At 41.9% G+C, this 19,831-nt stretch overlaps 1 protein-coding gene across 4 annotated transcripts in view; it reads right to left on the reverse strand.

Moving 5' to 3' along the window:
- Positions 1–19,831, reverse strand: part of TNC (tenascin C) — a 121,923-nt gene that overhangs the window by 11,369 nt on the left and 90,723 nt on the right. For 2 of the 4 annotated variants that reach the window (XM_054848401.1, XM_054848400.1), the window contains 4 exons: positions 16,975–17,247; positions 14,677–14,949; positions 6,713–6,985; positions 1,093–1,215 (listed from right to left, as the gene is read on the reverse strand). In XM_054848401.1, the coding sequence (XP_054704376.1) occupies positions 1,093–1,215; positions 6,713–6,985; positions 14,677–14,949; positions 16,975–17,247 (942 nt within the window). Of the gene's footprint in view, positions 1–1,092; positions 1,216–6,712; positions 6,986–8,454; positions 8,728–10,698; positions 10,975–13,277; positions 13,551–14,676; positions 14,950–16,974; positions 17,248–19,831 lie in introns of all 4 variants that reach the window. The other 2 variants (XM_054848403.1, XM_054848402.1) reach the window with 2 other exon arrangements.

Below are 19,831 nucleotides of genomic sequence, written 5' to 3' on the forward strand. Positions count from 1 at the left end.
ACAGACGTCAAAGGGCAGCCTCAGAGAAAAATATCGCTGCCATGCCACCTAAATCTAAGACTTTGGTTTGTATTCATTCCTAGTGGTATGCCAACAGTAAGAAAAAATTAACATTTCTGTCCAGAAAGATACGATTTTACAAATGAGATGTAAGGTGAAAACACAGCACTCTCTACATGGAAGTGCATGCACCTGTGAGGACAGGACTTGCAGTTTAGATGTCCTTTGTTTCTGGTAAGGGCTGGAAGTTTCTCCTTCACCCATCTCATTTCAAATAAAGATGTAGCATGTATTATTTTAAGAGGTGCTGCACGTGTGGGTGACAACTAAGGACACATATTTGTTTCAAATTCTGGGTTTATTCCAGGAAAACACTTAGACAAGTGCCTAACTTTATGATTGTGGATTGCTCCTTTTCTTCTGTGGGATCACTATATATTTAATGTTGCACGTGTGCTTACATACTATATTGTCTAAAGGCCTATATCTTTACTTGTCCTACGCAACAGCATGTCTCTTATGGTCCTGACATCTGCAGTGTTTGCTCTTTAGCTGTTTCCTTTCAGAGATGTCCCTAAGTTATGGTAAAAATCTGTTTAAGTATAGGAAGTTTTTTAAGCTGAACACTAAACCAGAGATATAATGGATGGAATGAAACAACATTGGGGAGTACTAAGAAAAATCACTGCCTTGGAAAACTATTATAGCCATGGATTACGATTATTATTTCCAAGGGCCATCTTTTCAAATATGCTTAGCTCATAAATTGCCTACAAAATAATGAGACAGTTTGGAAAGAAAGCCTTATGTAGGAGGCTCAGTGGGAACAGAGATTTTTGTGAAGGTGGCTCTATTAGCACCCAGCTCTGAGCTCCCTCACAAGTCTTGCCCATGGGATATGGGACACTATGTTCAGAGCTTGGCTACTGGGACCATGTTTGCGCACCCACATTCCTGGTCAGCAGTTTGAAGAAAACAGAGATGACTTAGGTAAGATCATCTGGGACATGCACTGAGAGATGGATATCAGCAGAACAAGCCCTTTCTGTTCTCCCTTTTACTATCTTCCTCCCTGTCCCTCCTCGCAGTTACCTCCTGTGACAGGGACGTAGGAGATTCGGTAGCTGTCCACGCGAGTGCGAGGGGGTGTCCAGCTGACCGTAGCAGAGTTTTCCGTGATGTCAGAGAAAGAAATTCCCTTGGGAGATCCAACAACTGTCAGTGGAGAACAGAGAACAAACACACCACACAGAAAGAAAAAAATCATTTGTTTATCAGTCCTTAGTGCTGGAACACTGATATGTCTTATCCCTCTATCCCAAGAGCTGATGCTATCAATATTCGGTCCTAAATAACACTAATGCAGGGAGTAACCAAACAGTTAATGGGTTTATTACGTACTGACAGCAACAATCTATTTGGTTTAAATTTTCCTTCTTCAGTAACATTACAGTAGTGTATACCTTAAAAATACTCCAGACATATCATGTACGTAGAAGTAACAGAATTTCAGTGTTACAGAAAAGTGTGGAGGAACACTTACAGGAATGCCATTCTATTACCCAGAAGTCATTGTATTTATAATTTTTTCTACCCCAGTTTCACTTGGATGATTTTTAGACTTTCCATTGAGTCTCAGAGCTCTATCTGTGACACACAGCAATGGCAGCCCATAGCAGTGGACAGATCTCTCTTCCTGACCATAAAGCTTCCACTACAGGGTGCCTACAAAAGACCTGGACTCAGTTGCATGAGTTCATCAAGGCTCCATCCTCTCAAGCACTGACTGCCTGTAACTTCTGTTGGCTTCAAACTAGAAGCGACAAGATTTTCTTCTTGGAATCTCTATCTGAGACCATAATTTTTCTTAGGTATGTTCAAGCACATCCATCCAGAGGATATCCAAGTACCACCATCATGAGGAAGGCGCTTGTGGTTCCACCGCAGCTCTTTGTCATACAGCCCAGCCTTTCCATGTACAAACCTGAGCACTACATTTGCCCATATGAATTAGATCAGTAAGCTGGGCAAACAAAGCCCAAGTTTTGCCAAAATGACCCAATCTTAAGATGCAAACCAACACGTATCTGAAACATTCCAGTTTAAGGCTTAATTAAGCTACTGCAAAACAAGCATGGAAAGGGCTTCTGGAAGGACATAGTAAAGAGACCTGCCACATTCAAAATTTACATTAAGCATCTCGCTTCCAATTTGCTTTTTTGACTGTAACCAAAACAACCCTGACACGTGTTAAAAAAATAAACAGCCCACACAGAGTAGGCCATTAACGCAGAGGAGAGATACCAAACATCAGCCACATTAAGAGTGGTGGAGATAGGCTGAGGGCAGGGGAAGGGGGGCAAGAGGGGGAAAAAAGTGACTGTGCTTGAAATAGCTTGGAAAGAACGTGTCTGCGGGAAGAAGTCAGAGGGCTGTTTGTTCCATGTGTCCCCAAAGCTCTAGCAGCAATGCACTAAATCAACTGAAAGGCAAGGAAAGAAAAACAACGGAGCTCTCAAGAGACATGTAAATTCTTTCTCTGGAGCTCACTAGACATTGCGTTTGTGGGGTTTGCTCACATGGAAAAGCCAAAGAAAGAAAGAAAAGAATTAAAGATAACGAAGAAAGCAAGGTGGGGTCAGTAAAGCTACATGGCACACAAGGTTGCTACTGATTTAGGTACAGTCTGAAGGAAACAGAAGACCATAAAGAAAACTTGGGAAAGAGAGAAAAGTGAAAATCACATTGATTTTGCTCCACATTGTAGGTACCCTTAGTGAAAAGTGCTAGTGATGACTCTGGAGACCTAAGCAATGGACAAGCACTCAGTTTTCATACCCATGGGGAATTCCAGCCTTTCTCAGAAAATAAAGTACAAAATCCATCCCATTTAGACTCTGCTGTGCACACATCCATGGGCTTCATGCTTATTTTCTGTACCAGGTGAACTGCATAACAAACAGTAGTAAGAAGAGCCTTGACTATGTGAGAATTCCACATCCCCAACTATCCCAACTGCAGCTACTTTCCTGGGAGCAAACCTGGCAAAGAAAATATAATGGACCATCAGAGCAAGCACCAGTCCTGGAGTAAGTCCCAGAGATGCAAAAGAGTGGTACCTTTGAGTAATGAAAATGGAGCAAATGAAACCATCTTCCTGAGCACCTGAAAGCCAAAATTAAGCAGGCATAAAAAGTGGCCAGTGTGCTTCTGTCTTGTCACTCATAAAAAAACCCTCAGTTCATCTGTTGGGCAGATACAGGTAATTAGCATTATCCTCCAGCATCATTCCCCGTTAGCTGTACGAGAGACGGAGAATTTCCTGTGAGGTTGCTAAAGCACCCACGATACCTGAGTAGCTGCTATTCTTTGGGGACTTTTTTGCTAGAAGCTTGTTCTTTCATTACTAACAGACTATAGGAGTATGTTCGCTGGCTTTCTTCTCCTAAGCAACAGGAAGCATTAGGTTGCATTTATCATGTATAAAGAGCATTTGAAGTGTCTTCTGATCCTCCCAGATGAAAAATGCTGTCACAGCGTGGCAAAACACCATTAGAAGAAGAGTAAAGTAGCAGCATGAGACTCACACTTCCTACCAAGGATATTAAGTGGCACAGAGCCATGCTGTGGTCCCCTTGTGAGGGCTGAATTGCAGCTTAGCAGACATTATACAGATGAATTTCCAGAAGACACCGACTGCCCCTCAGAGCAGCAGTGGACAAACTCCCTTGCGCCAACTTCATTAGACACTGCAGATCTGTATGATGCTGCCTTGTACTACAGTGATTTTATAATTAATGTTTTCTATCACAGCAGAATTGATGAGGGTAAAATGACAGACAAAGGCAGAGCGTAGGGAGAGCGGGTACCATCACCACCCCAAAGAGGATAACCTTTTATCAACATTATCATCAGCCGTTCTGGGGGAAAACTATTGCTGTTCACTTGTAGGTACGAATAAATAATGGAGGAAGAAGTACTTGTGATGGGTGTGGGAAGATGTGACTTTAATGTCAACCCCCCTGCCCAGCGGTTTCACACCACATTCCTGGTGTGATGGGAGCAAGGGAGATCGGCTCAGCCTTCGGGCAAGTTACCAGCTGCAGGACCAACACAAACTACATGAAGAAAATAGCAAATGCCAGTCCTACCCTACTCATTCTTTCCACATCCAAAGCCCATGGCTGTGACTAGAGCAACTGCCTTACTTCTTAAAAGAGAAAGAAGGAAAAGAAACCACAGAGGAGGACAAGGCAGCAAAAGGTGAACACTGCAAGATCTTTCCTCCCTCTCCTTCCTTACGGCGGGTGGGTGGTTTGCTGTACAGAGAGGAGAGGTCAGACCCTCAAGGAGGATTGTTTGGCAATGCTCAAACCAGGGTTTGAGCACCCTCAACTGCACCAGTTACACCAGCTGAGGACATGATCCCTGAAGATTGCATCTGTGTATGCAAGGGTACGTGCCCAGGTAGGGAAGAAGGGGGAAGCTGTGAGTGATAAACACAGAGAAGGATTTTCAATCTAGATTATTTTCCTGCCTTCATTTCCATGGTTGTGTTTGGTTTAGGTTTGCTGGTCTGTTTGCTAGCTTTGTTCCAACTGTTATTTTACTATCTATCTCCTCTACTAAAGCTAAAGACTTTCTAGCTAATTTATTCCTTGCTTACTTGTAACTTGTACCCAGGCCAGAATAAAGTAAGGCTGAATATAGGCCTGCTTGAGCTACCCCCTTCAGGGACAGAAATATTTCTTTGCAACCAGACCGGAAATGCTCTAAATATACATGTTTGTCTAATAATCAACTCCTAAAAAAAGAAATTGGTTAGATGCCTTCGTGGCCCAGCTACCCAATGTGGTATAACCTGTAGTCCAAATTATTTAGCTGGATTTTTGTGGCTCCAGCTCTATTATCAATTATCCATGGGCTATTTACATCTGACAAACTTCTTTTGGGTTATTGGCTTCAGTAGGTGACATGTGCTAAATCTCCCTGAAAGAACTGAGTAAGAATGTAGTCATGAGGAAAATGGTAACTCTTAGTGGTTTACCATAAATATCCTAGAAGTCAGTGAAAATGGGGACATGCTGCTAACAAATGCAGTTGACTTTAAACATCCCTCTCCATTACGAGTCAACCCACATGAGCCTGGAGAACGGTGGCTTGTGATGGATGCATGTTCTGCTTCATGTAAATGTCTGGGTGAGTGTATATATGCCCTGGCTGTTTATTCAAGGGATATGATGGCAGTCAGCGGAGCTGGTCAGAAATCTGCCTTTCCATGTTAACGCCTGGCACCACAGACGTTAAGGTGAATCATGAGGCCGTGCTATTTCAGGAAAAGCTGCTCAATACTGAGTTACTGTTGCTTCTTTTCTGTATGTTGTCTGAAGTATACTGCTATAGATGGGCAGATGCCTCTTTCGTGCATTTCAGCTGGCTTCCTCACACACTGAAACTACCCGTCCCCTTCTCGTTCCCCTCCTCCCAGAATGAGGCTGATCTGAAATTATTGTGTTTTCATCTCAGCAAGCTCAGAATTTTTAAAAGAGAGACTTTAGGTCCCAGGACATGGCTTCATTTGCTTTAGATTAAATATCTTTCCAAATGAAACCATGATTTTGGTGGAAAATATTGAAAAGCTTCGTTCAAAACAAATTATGAACCTTTTTTGTTTCAATTAATCTCAGAAATTCAACCTAAGCCTTGAGAACTTTTTACTTGACTAGTATCTGCATATTTTAATAGCAAAATAATATAAGAAAAAATATTCCGGTTACAAATAGCAAAAACTTCCTTCTTCTCCCTGGCACTGCGAAAATGAGGCTCAGTTCTGGTGGAGATTTTTCAGAAATATATATAGGTTTAGGCTAACTTCAGACAGAAGACATTTGCAGATATGTTTACCACATTTCTTCATTTGTGTGAGACTATGAAAGGCAAGAACTCCAGCTTTGTGGAACTGGCATGCTGCGATTCAGGATTAAGGCCTTGCTATTTTTAAAACAAAATGGCATGAATTGCAGTCATACCTGCATCTTTTCTTCTGGATGATTTTACTGGGTAAGTCACTAAGCTAATTTACAGCAGGATTTTTGACACACAAGAATGAGAATATATAGCAACTTCTGCTGATGGAGTTCAAAGCTTTGATTTTGCAAGAAACTCTGGTTTATTTTGAATTATCAAGCACATGTTGCTCCTGGTAAGATCAGTCTACGTTAACGGTGCTTGGTCCTTTGCTGATCAAGCCATAAATAAACTTCTCAGTAGCTCTGGTAAATTCATTTTGTCATACCTCTTTTCTAGGCAGGTAAATTGCTGTGGAGTGGTGAGCCGTGACATTTAGGGACATGGCTGAGTAGTGGACTTGGCAGTGCTAGGTTTACAGTTGGACTCAATGATCTTAAAGGTCTTTTCCAAGCTAAATGATTCTATGATTATATGTAATTAGTCCCAGGAAATCACTGAAAAAGGCTGATAGAGAGACAATATTTCTTGGCTCTCAAAGACAGTGCTTTAATTGCTAGACTCTGCTGCCTAATTCCAGATCATGAAAGTAATTAAATAAAACCATATTAAATAGACAGTGATGAAGCTAAAGAATCTGAGATGATTAATTATAAATAACTACACCATAGTGAACCAGAAAAGGAGAGATGTTGAAAGAAACAGGCATGAATGTGTTACGCTTTTCCTACTGCAAAGACAATACCTGTGGTTGCTACTGCATTTACGGGTTGGGAACGCCGTCCACTGCTAACTCCATAGAGCTCAATTTCATATTCAGTACCCTCTTTCAGTGCTGTTATATCCTGAGTGCGCTCATGGCCTGGTACTATTAGTTCCAGTGGATCAGACTTCCTCTTGGTGTCCCTGATTTTTAGAACAAAACTGTCGAAAACCCCATCATCTGCAGTCCAGGACAGACGGAAGCCGTCTGGAGTAGCATCTGAAACCAGAAGGTTGTCGACCTCGGGTTCTGCTTCTAAAAAAGGAGATGATAGCAGTAGGGAAAAGAAATGATTTGTTAATCAGTTCATTAGAGACCTGCCTGAGGTCTGGATATAGCATACTGCAAGAATCCAACCACAGTTCTAAGAAAGGGAAACAATCTGCTATTGGAAAAAAAAAAAAAAAAGAATATTAGCATTATATACATTCTGAAGAAGGTATATGTGAGTGTGTGCAGGCCCATTCAAACTTTCACTCTTTAATAGCAAATCCACTGCATGAACATACGCCATTTGCCTCTGACATGCAAAGTTACACATGCTAACAGTACATTTCATGTGCATTTCTCCCTTGCTACCTATGTGAAACCTTTATGTATGATAAAAACAAGCTCTTGTTATAGAACTGCAGGCATGCCTGTAATATTGTCAGGTCTCTCTCTGTTAGGAGGACAACACAGAAGCCACTTGTAAGAGTCGTCGTCTTCATGCAAAACCCTTATTTCATGCACTTCTGGCATCTGTGATGCTTCTGATCAGATGAATCCTTTACCTTGATACTAAACAAATGCTGGAGCAGCAAAGGGGACTCATGAAAATTCACATCTCTTAAACAGCACACTTAAATCCAACTGCAAGACCTACTGTCTTTAGTGAAAGAACCCATTTAAGAGGATCCCAGGAGCTGTAAGTTATTAATTACCTGCAAAATATCTTTAGCTTAGTATGGTCAGGCATCATTACCTAGAGAAATGCTACTGGAGTGGTTACTATCTTACAGCATCTCCAATGCACTTCTTCCACACAAAGACATTCCTACTTATTTTCTCATGAACCTCCAATCAGTTGACCCTCAACTTTACTGCTGCAACAGTCAGCAACATGCAGATGAGACTTGATGGTTATGGGGCTAGAGAATCAGCCTGCAGTGATTTTTCAAGAAAGCTCAAATGCTGCTGGAAAATGACAGCTATGATGAGGTTGAAAACATGAGCTAAGGTTTTCTGGAGAGAGATGGCAACTTTATGGGTGGCAATGATCACACTCGATAGTCTGTTGGTGGAACCCATACAGACAAGTGAAAGAAAGGAGGCCATGGGCAAGAAATCCAGTATGATTCCTCCTGAAGGTCCTGTCGGTTGGCAAGTTGGAGAATGCTGATGTGCCCAGCAGCAGTTAACAAGACGAGCTCCCACATGCAGCCATTTCTCTTTAAAGAATTCGGTTAGAAGTACCTGCATGACCATACCAGAACTTTGACCCCTCAACCCATATCATGCGCCTCAGGACCCCTCATAAAGACAAAAGGGAAACATCAAGTTAAAAGGAACAGAATTTCATTGGTGAACCTATCAATCATGAGGAGTTATGTCTAGCCACGATGCAGAAAAGGATGCAAAAGCCAAGGTTTGCTTTGCGAATGGATTACATAAAACATCTTCCATGTGAGAAGACAAGCAAGAAAGAAAGGGTGGAAGAGAACAATTTGTTCACATTAAAATACCTGTAACAGCCACAGTGCTTAGGGGCTTTGTTTGGTGCCCCTTGGCAAACCCATAAAGCATAACCTCATAGCCAATGCCAGTAATAAGGCCTTTAAGCTTCAGTTGCCGCTGGGCTCCCGTAAGGAGGAACTCCTGTGGGTCCAGCAGCTTGCCAGAATCCACCACGACTACTAGAAAGTTGTCAAAGGCATTCTCCGATGCCATCCACGACACTGTGAACCCATAGGGGTTAATATCAGAGACAGTTAGGTTTTCCAGTGGGGGCATGGCCTCTAAAAGAAGGGAAGGTGCAAAAACACACAAAAAAAAGAAGCGAAAAACATTGCAAATTAGGAAATGTCACAGATTCCACCAAACATAAATCACATTTTTCCCCCAAGTATGGATTTAACCGAAGTGCATAGCCAGGACCACAAGAATAGGATTTTCAATGGAGCCTCCAGAAGTTAGATGCTCAATTCTTAATTTTCACACCAAGGGTGTCTCAGCACCTCATCTCACGAGCTCTATTGAAATTCCTTCCAAGCTCGCTGTGTAAGCACATTTCTTCTGTTACACATGCACTGTAAGACAGTTATAACCAAAACTGTTGTAGAAATGCTATGCATAATGCTTTAATTTCCTGCCACTTGTGTCCACCATCAGTGCTTTAGGGACAAGCCTCAACTTTGGCATTCAAAATTCCTGGTTTTTGCTTCTTTGCCTCTCTACTTCACGTGAGTATCTCTAGCTTTTCTTTTCAATGGTGGAGGGGTCAGAGATGCTAGCAGGACTGCCAGAAGCAAGACATTAATCAGTTAGGGTCACAGCCAGTGCAAGTACTAAATACTTGCAAGATTTTTTTTGCAGGGAATAGGAAAGAAGCCAGAGTTTGCGCTGGCTAAGGGCAGGGGCTAATGACTGCAGAACAGAGCAATAATCTGCCCAAAGAGCTTCACAGGCAGCTGCTAGTGTGGTATGTTGACAACTTAAAGAAATTCCAATGAGGGGTCTTTTTTTTTTCTTTTTTCACATCAGCATGACATTTGTCAAAGTTTCAAGGCTATGGATCTACTCCCCAAAACTTTCTCACAAAGTCTCTGGAAAAAAAAAAAAAAGTGCCAAATTTTCACAAGACAGTTTCTCAGTGTATTTTGCTCACTCAAAATCTGACAAGTCAAATAGGAAGATCAACTGGCTCTGGCTCTGCTAAGCCCTGGCCTTGATCCTGGATCCCAGGCACTGTTAGTAGTTCTCTGAATTATTTGACAAACCTTACTTTGTTGGCTCAGGAGCTGACTCATCTGATCTTCCAATCACTCAAATTCCACTCGTGAGAAAACACCAGTTAGTTAAACACAGAACTTTCTCTGGGAAAGGGTTTTGGATTTGGTTTTGACATTTTACAACTGCTGAAATTGATGTTCTGTTAGAATTTGGCATAAAAATTCCCTCCTAAAGTTTTATAATTTGGAAGTCCTTATGTTTTGATGTTTACACATTTGGGTGCCAGAGATTCATCTTAAAATTTGGAGACGTTTTTGCAGCTTACTTGCTTCTAATCAAGCAACCTCAAAGATTCACATTTTGATTTGGTCTCTGGGAGGGCGGGTAAACAAATAATGAGCCCAAAATGCTGAAATTATTTTCCTGGTATAGGTGTTGAGTGACACCAACACTCTAAACCCAGCAGGTTTACGTGAACTGCTGGCACATCCTTCTGCTGTGTAGAAAGTGGCACAGGTTTACCTAGCTGTGGGAAGCTTCCTCTCAAAATACCAATGTCCATGGTTTATTTTCAAAAAGGAAGCACTTGTCCTCTGGTGGAGCAAAAGAACAGGGGTTTTGAAAGCAGAGATGCTTACTTCTAACTACATGACTAAATGGCATCGGGGCAGATCAGAGCTGGTGCAAAATACAACCATTTGCCTTAAGGGAAATGATTATGGACATTGCCTTTCACAGAAACTGAGAGCCCAGGTGCTGGGAGGGATGCTGCTACTGGAGGGAGACTCCAGAGGGCTCTCAACTCACTAACTAGTGAGTTAACTCACTAACTAGTACTCCTCCTAGAAATTTTTTTTAAGGTCAACACGACTGGTCTAACCCATCCTCACACTCAGTTTGCAAACAAAGCCATTGTTGCTGGACAAGATATTCAGTGCTGTAGAGCGTATTTTTTTTTTCTTTTTTTTTTTTAAATCCATGCTGGAATATATATTTTTATAAGTCAATAAATAGACTCCAAACCTTTAAGCAGGTACCTGTCATGACAAAAGCAGTGAGGGGCTCTGTGTGCACACCTGCATTGGTGGTCCCCTTAATGTTAATGTCATAGCCAGTGTAATCTAGCAGGCCTGAGATGTGAGCGCTGCGAGCACCTCCCGACACCGTGAGCTCCTGGGGTTCATGTGCTGCATAGGAATCTCTAATGTGTATAACAAACTTGGCAAAAGGCCCATCTCTTGTGGTCCATGAGAGGTTGAAGCTGTCGGGGGTAACGTTTGTGAGTGTGAGCGTGCCCAGCTGTGGCTCAGCCTCTGAAGGAGAAAGGAACACAGGTCAAGAGACAGCGTTACTCTGGGGGGGCTGGGGGAATTAGCAGTGGAGGTTTATAGATGCTGAACGTTTTAGTCTTGTTTTGCAGTGGCTGAATAAAAAAAAAAAAAAAGGAGCATTGCAAAGCTGTTTTGTAGGGTTTTGGAAAGAAGCTGCTGAAATTAGTGCTGACTCTTAATTTATTTTTTTATTCCATTTTCTTAAAAACTCTCAATTTTCCTAATAAAATATGGGCCTGATTTACAGAAGCACCAACAGCATACAGCCCTGTGGTAAAACCACAGAAACTGCAGGAACTCCGCACCGGGAATTTGACGGGAATACAAACCCACAGCAATTCCAAAGTAGATAAATAGAATTCAGGCAGGAATTAGGTGAGTCCAAAACAGACATCCCTGAAATCCCAGTTCAGCTTCTGTTTAGTGTTTCTGTTGCCTGGAGTTGTAGATACTTTTATTTTTGGCTGCTGAAGTTTATGAGGGTTTTCAGTCCTAACAGTGATTATCTCAGCACTAATCTCAGGCCAAAACCTCCCTGGGCTCCACAGATAAGGTGTTCCTCATCCTCTGATTAGGCACAATCAGAGAATATCTAACAGACTGAACAAAAAGCCCCCCAACATTGCTGTTGCTCTCCTTTCTGACTGTTCGGTGGTCAGGGCACATCTTTAAGATGCAAAGACTTTTCTGCCAGAGGGAATTAAAAATCACATCTCTCCCTTGCCAGGGGAGAAACTTGACCTTCAGGCTATAGGAAGGGGAGAGCTCCTCACCCATCCTGTTTTAAAGCATTCCATTTAGCATAAAATCATTAAAGATTCATTAGAGCACAGAGAGAGCACAAACATGACCCAGGTGGTCAGAGAATCCTGTGTCTGCTCTCAGGGCTGATTTTCTGATTTTCTCTTGCCAAGTGAGTATAAAGCAAGAACACCTTGAGAGATGCAGCCAGTGGGATACAGGAAAATAACTACGTAAGTGATTCATGCTGGGAGAAAAGTAAGAAAGATGTATCCCACCAACAAAGAGAACAGTGAAAAAATGAAATCCTTTTCTTAACTAAAACATGAACTGCTGCAAGATGTTCCAACTTCTACTCCCGTCCCTCATGGCAAGACTTTTAAATAATAGTCCACCTTCTCTGGAAATGTCTAGGAACTGGTGATTCCAAGTGGCCCCAATTAAGGACACATGCTGTTGTCATGCAGTCAACCAGTGACCGTCAATGCCTTCATGGCTGACAGTGAAGACGTCACCATGTAAGCATGGTACTTCTAAAGACAGGGGAGAAAATGAGAAAATATCCACAAAGCAAACAGGCTTGGGTGCAGAACCCAGTGAAATGGAGCATGGAGCCATCAGCCCCGCATGCAGGTCAGAGAGGACAAACCGATCCTTTCCAATCTCATCCTGAAATGGCCACATTCCTTCACATGCCACTTGCATCCAGTCAGGCACGTTCGCATCATGACACCCAGACTCCAAAGAACACTACATGCAAAATAAGTTGGAATTATCTCTTCAGGCAAGTCTTAGTGATCTTCCACCATCCTGGAATCACTATCACCACAGGAAAAGCTCTGACATCCAGTGAAAGAAGACAGGTCTTAGAGAATCAAAGGTAGCAATGCAAGTGCCAGAGTGGTGGGCTGACCATCAAGAAAGGGTGAACTTGCTTTTTGAGCCCTGCTCTCTGCTGGGAACACACAAAAATGCTAGGCAAAGAAGAACATCAGAACTAGCACAAGGTGGCCAGAACACTCCATGCAGTTTTGGCTGGTCATTTAGCATGCTGCATGAAACTCCCTCAAGAGATGCAAATGTCTTGGAAGACATTTGGTTTTAAGAACAAAGAACCAAAATGGCATGCAGGTGCCTCTCCAGGCTGATAAAGACATGAAGGCCTCCCACCCACAACAAAGCAAGTGAGGATGGGATGAAGAGGAACTTTATTCCAGATCAAGTGCAAAGAAACTCTGAAAAATATTAACCATCTGGAGCAAGTCAGTTATATATACACAGAACTTGCAGAGAAGTGTATATATAAAGAAACCAATCATGGTTTACTACTGGCTCCCTTAATGCTGGGGGCACTTTTCCAGCCTTTTCCATTGTCTCAGATCTCTCTTTTTCTATGTGGTTTCAAGCCCAGCTTATTTCAGCCTCCCCTCATATAATTTACCAAAGGAACGATGATGAGTTGGAGCCATGTTTTAGAGCAGTTCGGTGGACAGCAAAAGAAAGAAGAGAAAAAAGCAAACCTGGAAGGTGAAACAGTGAAATACCTGTGGTTGCCAGTGCTGTCAAGGTCTGACCACCTTGCCCATCAATTACACCATGGAGTTGGACAGTGTAATTAGTGGCAGCTTTGAGGTTGGTGACTACATGGCGCCGGGAGGCCCCTGGCACTGTGTGCACCAGGGAGTCCAAAGGGAAGTCAGAGTTTCTGACTTCTAGAATAAAATGGTCAAAGGCATTGTCCTGCGCTTCCCACGTGAGTGACATGCTGTCTGAGGTAGCATTTGATACAGTGAGTTTGCTAAGGAGAGGTTCCTCTACTACGGGAAGAAAAACAAATGGAAATGTATTGCAATTATTAAAACCCAAAGTAACAAAATAAAATAATATAGAAGTTTGAGTTCATATGAGCTACAGGTCACAAAAATCATCTAAACCTTGTGTTTCTCAATGTTTTCCATATCACAACCCCCGCAGTCATCCGGCTCATGCTACCCATGATTCAGTGAGGATATTCACAATCTACTGATGCTAGACACTGCACCTCTGTATTATCTGATCACTGAACTTTGATATTCTCTTTAATGTCACTGACCACGTTAGCCTATTGCGATGACAAATTGCTATGACAACTTTTTCTAAAATCGTGTCAGCAGGCAAAATTTGGCAGAGATATTAAATGATCACAACATGATCTGGTATCTGCCTACTATGAGAATGCACCTTCTGCTTCTGTAGTCTAGCCCTCTCCTTCCACTTTCGTATTGTAACTGGGTAGAGCACATCGAACATTTGACTTCCCTGTCTTTTCTGGAAAAACTGTCAACTGTAAAACCTCAAGATGCAGAATGTGCCAAGAACTAAATGCCTACCTACTTCATTCACCAAAGTCAAGTCAAATGGACTCTTTCAATCCCATGTAAACTGAATTCTGAAGCTGAATTCAAGCAACGCATCTGCCTTGTAGGAGTCTGCTGTCACAGACTGAAATGTGCCTGAAATCTATTTAGAGAATCAAGATAAAAACTATCTAGAAATCAGCTTATCTGAGAGAAATAATGTCTCCTCTGTGCTGTGTGACAGATGCAAACACATGTTGCGAGGCTAATATAATGAATCATCTCCTACTTGGTTCCTGGAAAATTTGCTTTGCTTCTTATCTATGTCAGAGGTTGTGCCAACCTTAATGTCTGAACAAGAGCAAACTTATTATGTGAATGAAATCACATCACAATGTGATTGACTGACTTTGCTGGATGGGATGGTGGATTAACATTCACAACTCAGAATGTCTCCGGCAGGTCTTCCTTAGAAGGTGTCAAACAATGAGGTAGAGGATTTGGCAATGGTTAGACTGATGGGGTAGCTGAGGGCAGGGAAAGGGGCACAACCTGTAAGGAAGAGTTAGAAGAAAGGAGAGTTAGCATTGAGGTAGGTTTTATATACCTGTTGTAGCTGCAGCAGTTATTGCCTGTGTGCGGAAATCATGTGAGATCCCATAGAGGTAGACAATAAAATCAGTGCTGGGGGAAAGCCCTGAGATATGAGCAGTTCTTGAATTGCCTGAGATGTTGAACTCCATGGGCTCCAGCAACCTGTTAGAATCAATAATTTCAATAGTAAAGACGTCGAAGTCCCCATTGGTGGTTGTCCAAGAAAGGTTGAAGCTTTCAGGAGTAATGTCGGAAACGGTTAGCTCACCAACTTCTGGGTGTATTCCTGAGGAGGGAAACAACATTGGTCAGAAGGGGACAGCCCTGCACCTCCTCCTGCTCAGAAATGCTGTGCTTCTCTCTGCTCATGCTGGCAGCACTCCAAGCTGCCGTTGGAGAAAAAGGTTTGAGTAAATGCTTGCTACAAGCAGACAAGTACTAAGGGGAAGAAATCAAATGAAAGCATCTCAAAATGTTAAATAAGAAAAAAGAATTAAAAAAAAAGAAAATAAGCTTTAAAGCCATCAGCCATGAGTCTTTGAGGTCTGAGCATGAAAGCAGATGCAAAAGAACTGTTCTGAATGCCCCCGGGGCATTTGGAAAAGTCAGCTTCCAGTTTTAGGAGAAGCTAAAACTAGAGCTATTGCTTTATCCAAAGGAAAAGTTTGTGTTTTGTTTGCTCTTCTACTTTCCTTTTCAGCTTAAGCCTATGAAAGCTGGCATGTAACTTAGGAGCTGGAGCCAAAATGCAAAGCAGTGATAGCTGCCTTGAGGTTTCCTCCTCTCTGTAGACATCCTGATGCGTTACAGGAAGGCTCAGAAAATTCTTACAATTGGACATCCCCAGAAGGGAAAATTTTGAAAAGCTGGGTGCTGAGCATGACCCAGAAAGGGAAGGGAAAACCTCAGCAGGGCATCTTCTGCTGTTTTCATTAAGTTAATAAAAAGAGAGCACATTGCATATTTAGGCAGGACACCCATGATGTCTGTTTTCTTGTTTGTCCCTGTACAGCCTCCCTTGTCTAGCCACATTTGTCTGTTTTCAATGGGCAATCTGCTACCAGCTCACACTCAGGACTCTCAAAGCACAGGACTTCTAGCCTGCAGCGGCACACAGCCCAAGGCTGTGTCTTCTGCCAGACACGTTGCTACCTAAGCCAGGCGGCTTAAAGCGTTACTGAAACAAGCAAGCTCTACTGCGTTTAATGTTTTAATTTTGTTTAGTTCTTATGTGTACTTTTATCCCCTTCTGTGCTGGCTAATATGTGTCTAGGGAAATCAAATATGAGCAAGCTCTGGCCATCTGACAATCACAGGAGGTTGCAAAGGTCTGTAAGGAAGCCCAGAGGCAGCAGATATTCTCTACAAGAAATTATCTGAAGGAAGAGCCACTAGTGCCCCTTTATTGCCAATTAATTCATACCTTGATCATTACCAATGATCATAACACCTGGAAGAATCAGAGCGCCATACAGGATAGACATAAGTATACATTTACCTCCGACGGGCAAAGCTCATGATAAACTCTCATTTAAAACTGATGTCTTTCACAAGATCAGCTAGAAAATTATTTTTGTGGCTCTTGATTAGTTTCATGCAACCTTCTGATAATGTGAGGCCCACCTTCCTTCGGGCAGGTCAGTTTTATGCCAGGGTAGTTCTGCTGAATATGGTCTTCTTGCATTATTCCTTTTCTAGACCAATTGGCCTGTTGAACAACCTTACGTGGCTTAATATGATACTACTCTTGGTAGGAATTCACTTGTGGTTTTTTCCTATATGAGAACATATAGAAGGTGTCTGTCCTTGTCCTGGACACAGATGCACACACTATACTCCTGAGTTTGTATTTGCACAGAAGCTGGTGCATAATTTCAGAGGCAGCGTCTGAAGGGTAAAAACTAAGCATACTCTCAGGCTTTGATCATCCGGGCTATAAAGAACAGATTTTTATAATTTTACAAGGCAACCTGGGCTTTCTCAAGTGTGTACAGCAGTTGAGTTTTGCTGTTAGCATCAACCAGCAGAAAAGCAAGTAAAGGGAACAAACCAAGCCATTCTGAGGTGGGGAGAAAAAAGCATTCCTAAAAGCAAAGGGCTCCATGGGGGCACTGAGACTCTTATTGGAAAGTCTGATCATGAGACATTTCCATGCCAGAGATGTTCAGCCAAGCTTTAATGAGTTCAGTGCGCCCCATGCAAAGTCGACCAAGTGAGCAAGCTTTGCCGAGCAGTTGCAATAGCTCTGGCTCACATCCCCGTCTGCAAAGAAAGGGAGCCATGAGACTGGATGAGTGACTTGAAAAGATACCTGTCATGGTTTCAACAGAAAGGGGTTTGGTCCTGTAGCCTTGAATCACACCGCGAAGTGTGATGTTATAACGTGTGTTGGCCTTGAGGCCTGTAACATTCACAAAGTGCAGTCTGCCTGGGACTGTGATATTCCGGGTTTCTTCGGGACTGTCAGACTCCTGCACCTGAATGATAAAGTTCTCATAGGCCCCGTCGGCTGCTGTCCAGGTGAGCTGGAAACCATCCCAGCCAGTCTCTGATACTGATAATTTTCCAAGCTCAGGTTCCTCCTCTGAATAAGGACAGAGAGTCAATCAGTTACTCAGATTACAGACTAGTGGTGATGATGACATATTATTTAATGATGTTCTGTGTTAATGAATTTCACTTGGAATCAGTGACACGGAGATGCACCCACGCACACACATTTACATTCTCAGCTGCCCCAGAAAACTTGTAAAGTCTCTTCAGAGACATGGCAAAACAGAACAGTAAAAAAAGAACTGTAATAAGAAATAACCACATTAATACTAAAAGACTGCTTACAGAAAGCAGCTTATAGACCATCTTACAGCTGCAAATGTTTTGCCAACATTAATTACAACTCCTTATGAGAGAAGTAAGTATTACTATAACCACTTTACTGCACTACTGACAACTCAGTGTTTGCCATTATGAAGTGACAGTGAATACTGCAATAATGCCCACAGTAAGGGTAGGAAGACACTGAGTAGTTAGGATCCGGATGTTTATGCTTTTAATTGTGTCCACATGAAGGATGCTATTTATTCGTCCAAACTATTTCTAATCCAAAACAATAAAGAAGGGGAAAATTCCTCCATGTCTGCATGTCTTCAGTTTAATTGATTTGTCTTCCTTACATTACATCATTCTGTCCGCAAAACCTTCCTGGAGGCAGAGAAGCTTGGATTTTCAGAGTTACTGATATTAATCTCAAATCGAAATCCGCATTTGCAGAAATCAATATTCTCATATATCATTACCGGATGGCCACAGAAGTTGGGAACCATTAGAGCTAACTCTTTGAAGCTGCTAAATCTGAAAGTTTAGGTAATTTTCTCAGCAAGAATAGAAAGTCCTCTGTTACAGAGGAAATACAACCGATTCCTTAAAATCAGCAGGGAAAATGACAGAGTAATACCTGGTTTTTTCTACATGGAAAATCTCGCTATATGATTTATCATTGGCCTGTGGACTGTGATGACTTTCTAGCACTTTTCTGATTTACTTGCAATGTCGATACATAAGCATTATAATAAGAACAGAGTCTAGCTGAATAACCCCAATCTGCATGACTAAGAATTTATTAGAGACAGTGCTGGAGGGAATTGGATTGTAAACTTCAACTTTAAGCTTTATGCATATTTTAAGGCAGAAGGTAAAGGGGCCCTGGAATAAATGAAAATTAGGCTCAGCAACAGTACTCAGATTTTCCCCCTGTAAAAAACAGAGTGCTTATTGTATGACTGCTGCATAGCCTTATACAGGTAGATGGGGTTGTATTTTCAGAGGTTGAGAGCTCATAGATCACAGCCAATTATCTTCAGTGAGATTCAGTAATGTATAGTAAATTGCTACTACTCAGGAACACAGAAGTTTCGACAAGCTTTTCCCATCCTGTTTGAAAGGAAGAGATTGTTTATGAAATAATACAATGATGTTCATACCCCCCCCCGCCCCAAAACATTAATCCAGAGCTGTTTTGCTTTATCAGGAACAGAAATGAGACACATTGAGGCAAAACATGAATCCTGTCAAAATAGCACCATTTAGCTGAAAAAGAAAAAGCAGGACAGAAAAGGAACAGGTTGTATCAGAAATAATGATCTTTAGGTGGCAACAGAAACAAATAAAACAAACACATTTCCTTAAAATGAGAACGAAACTAAACCAAAAGTTACAGTAAGGTAAAATCTTTTAAGTAAAATAAGTAATGCAGTAATCATCACAGCTTAAAAGCAATTCAGATTTCTCTGAAGAGTGCTCAGTTTCATTCGCCTCCTAGATACAGAGTCCCTTTTCCTCCCGTTTGTTTCTCATGCATGTCTGAAACGGAAGCGCACGCAACCCCATCATGCTCTCTAGGGACCAAGAGATTCTCATACAAAATCATGCACCAACTTGGACTGTTGGAGATCTCCAAAAGCCTCATCCATAAAGCATCCAACATATATGACAATATCATGGCAAACGATAGCAAGGGATGATGTTTCTTTAAAAAAAAAAAAAAAAAGAGAGAACAAACCATTGAGAGTTGAGACTGCTCTAGCCTTGTAGTAGATGTGAAATAATCTGCGTGTTTCTATGTAAATATTTTATCTCATGTTGTGAATTTAGTTTTGGGTGATGGACCGGTACAGTTATTCGTCTCCACCTAGATTCTCCAGATATGAATTTACACAGTGGTATTTTGATCATTATTTAACTGAGCCCTGTGGCTATAGGCCTGCTTCCTCATGAAATTCATGTAATAGGGATAAGAGATGGAAGTTTTCAGAAAGGTATACTCCCAATGTGTTACAATCTTTTTTTTCTCCGACATCACCACTTCCATGCCAATGCTGCAAACTGCAACCTCCTTGCAATCCTTCTTGTGTTTGAGCCACAATCCAGATAAATACCTGTAGCATCTTGCTATTTTCATGTGCTCTGTAAATAGCAGATGCATCAATGTCTCTCTTTGCATGCAATTTGAAAAGAGAGAATTGATGCTACATCACCTTAAAAGCTGCATGGGGCATTGCCCATGCTGCACCACTCAAGGCTCTCATTCCATAGCAATAAGAGTTTTATCCCGTGCAAAAGGAAGAAAGAAAAAAAAAACCTAAGAAAGGCATCACTCACAAAGCCTAGCA

The sequence above is a fragment of the Grus americana genome, chromosome 20, assembly GCF_028858705.1.
Source record: "Grus americana isolate bGruAme1 chromosome 20, bGruAme1.mat, whole genome shotgun sequence".
Lineage (NCBI taxonomy): Eukaryota > Metazoa > Chordata > Aves > Gruiformes > Gruidae > Grus > Grus americana.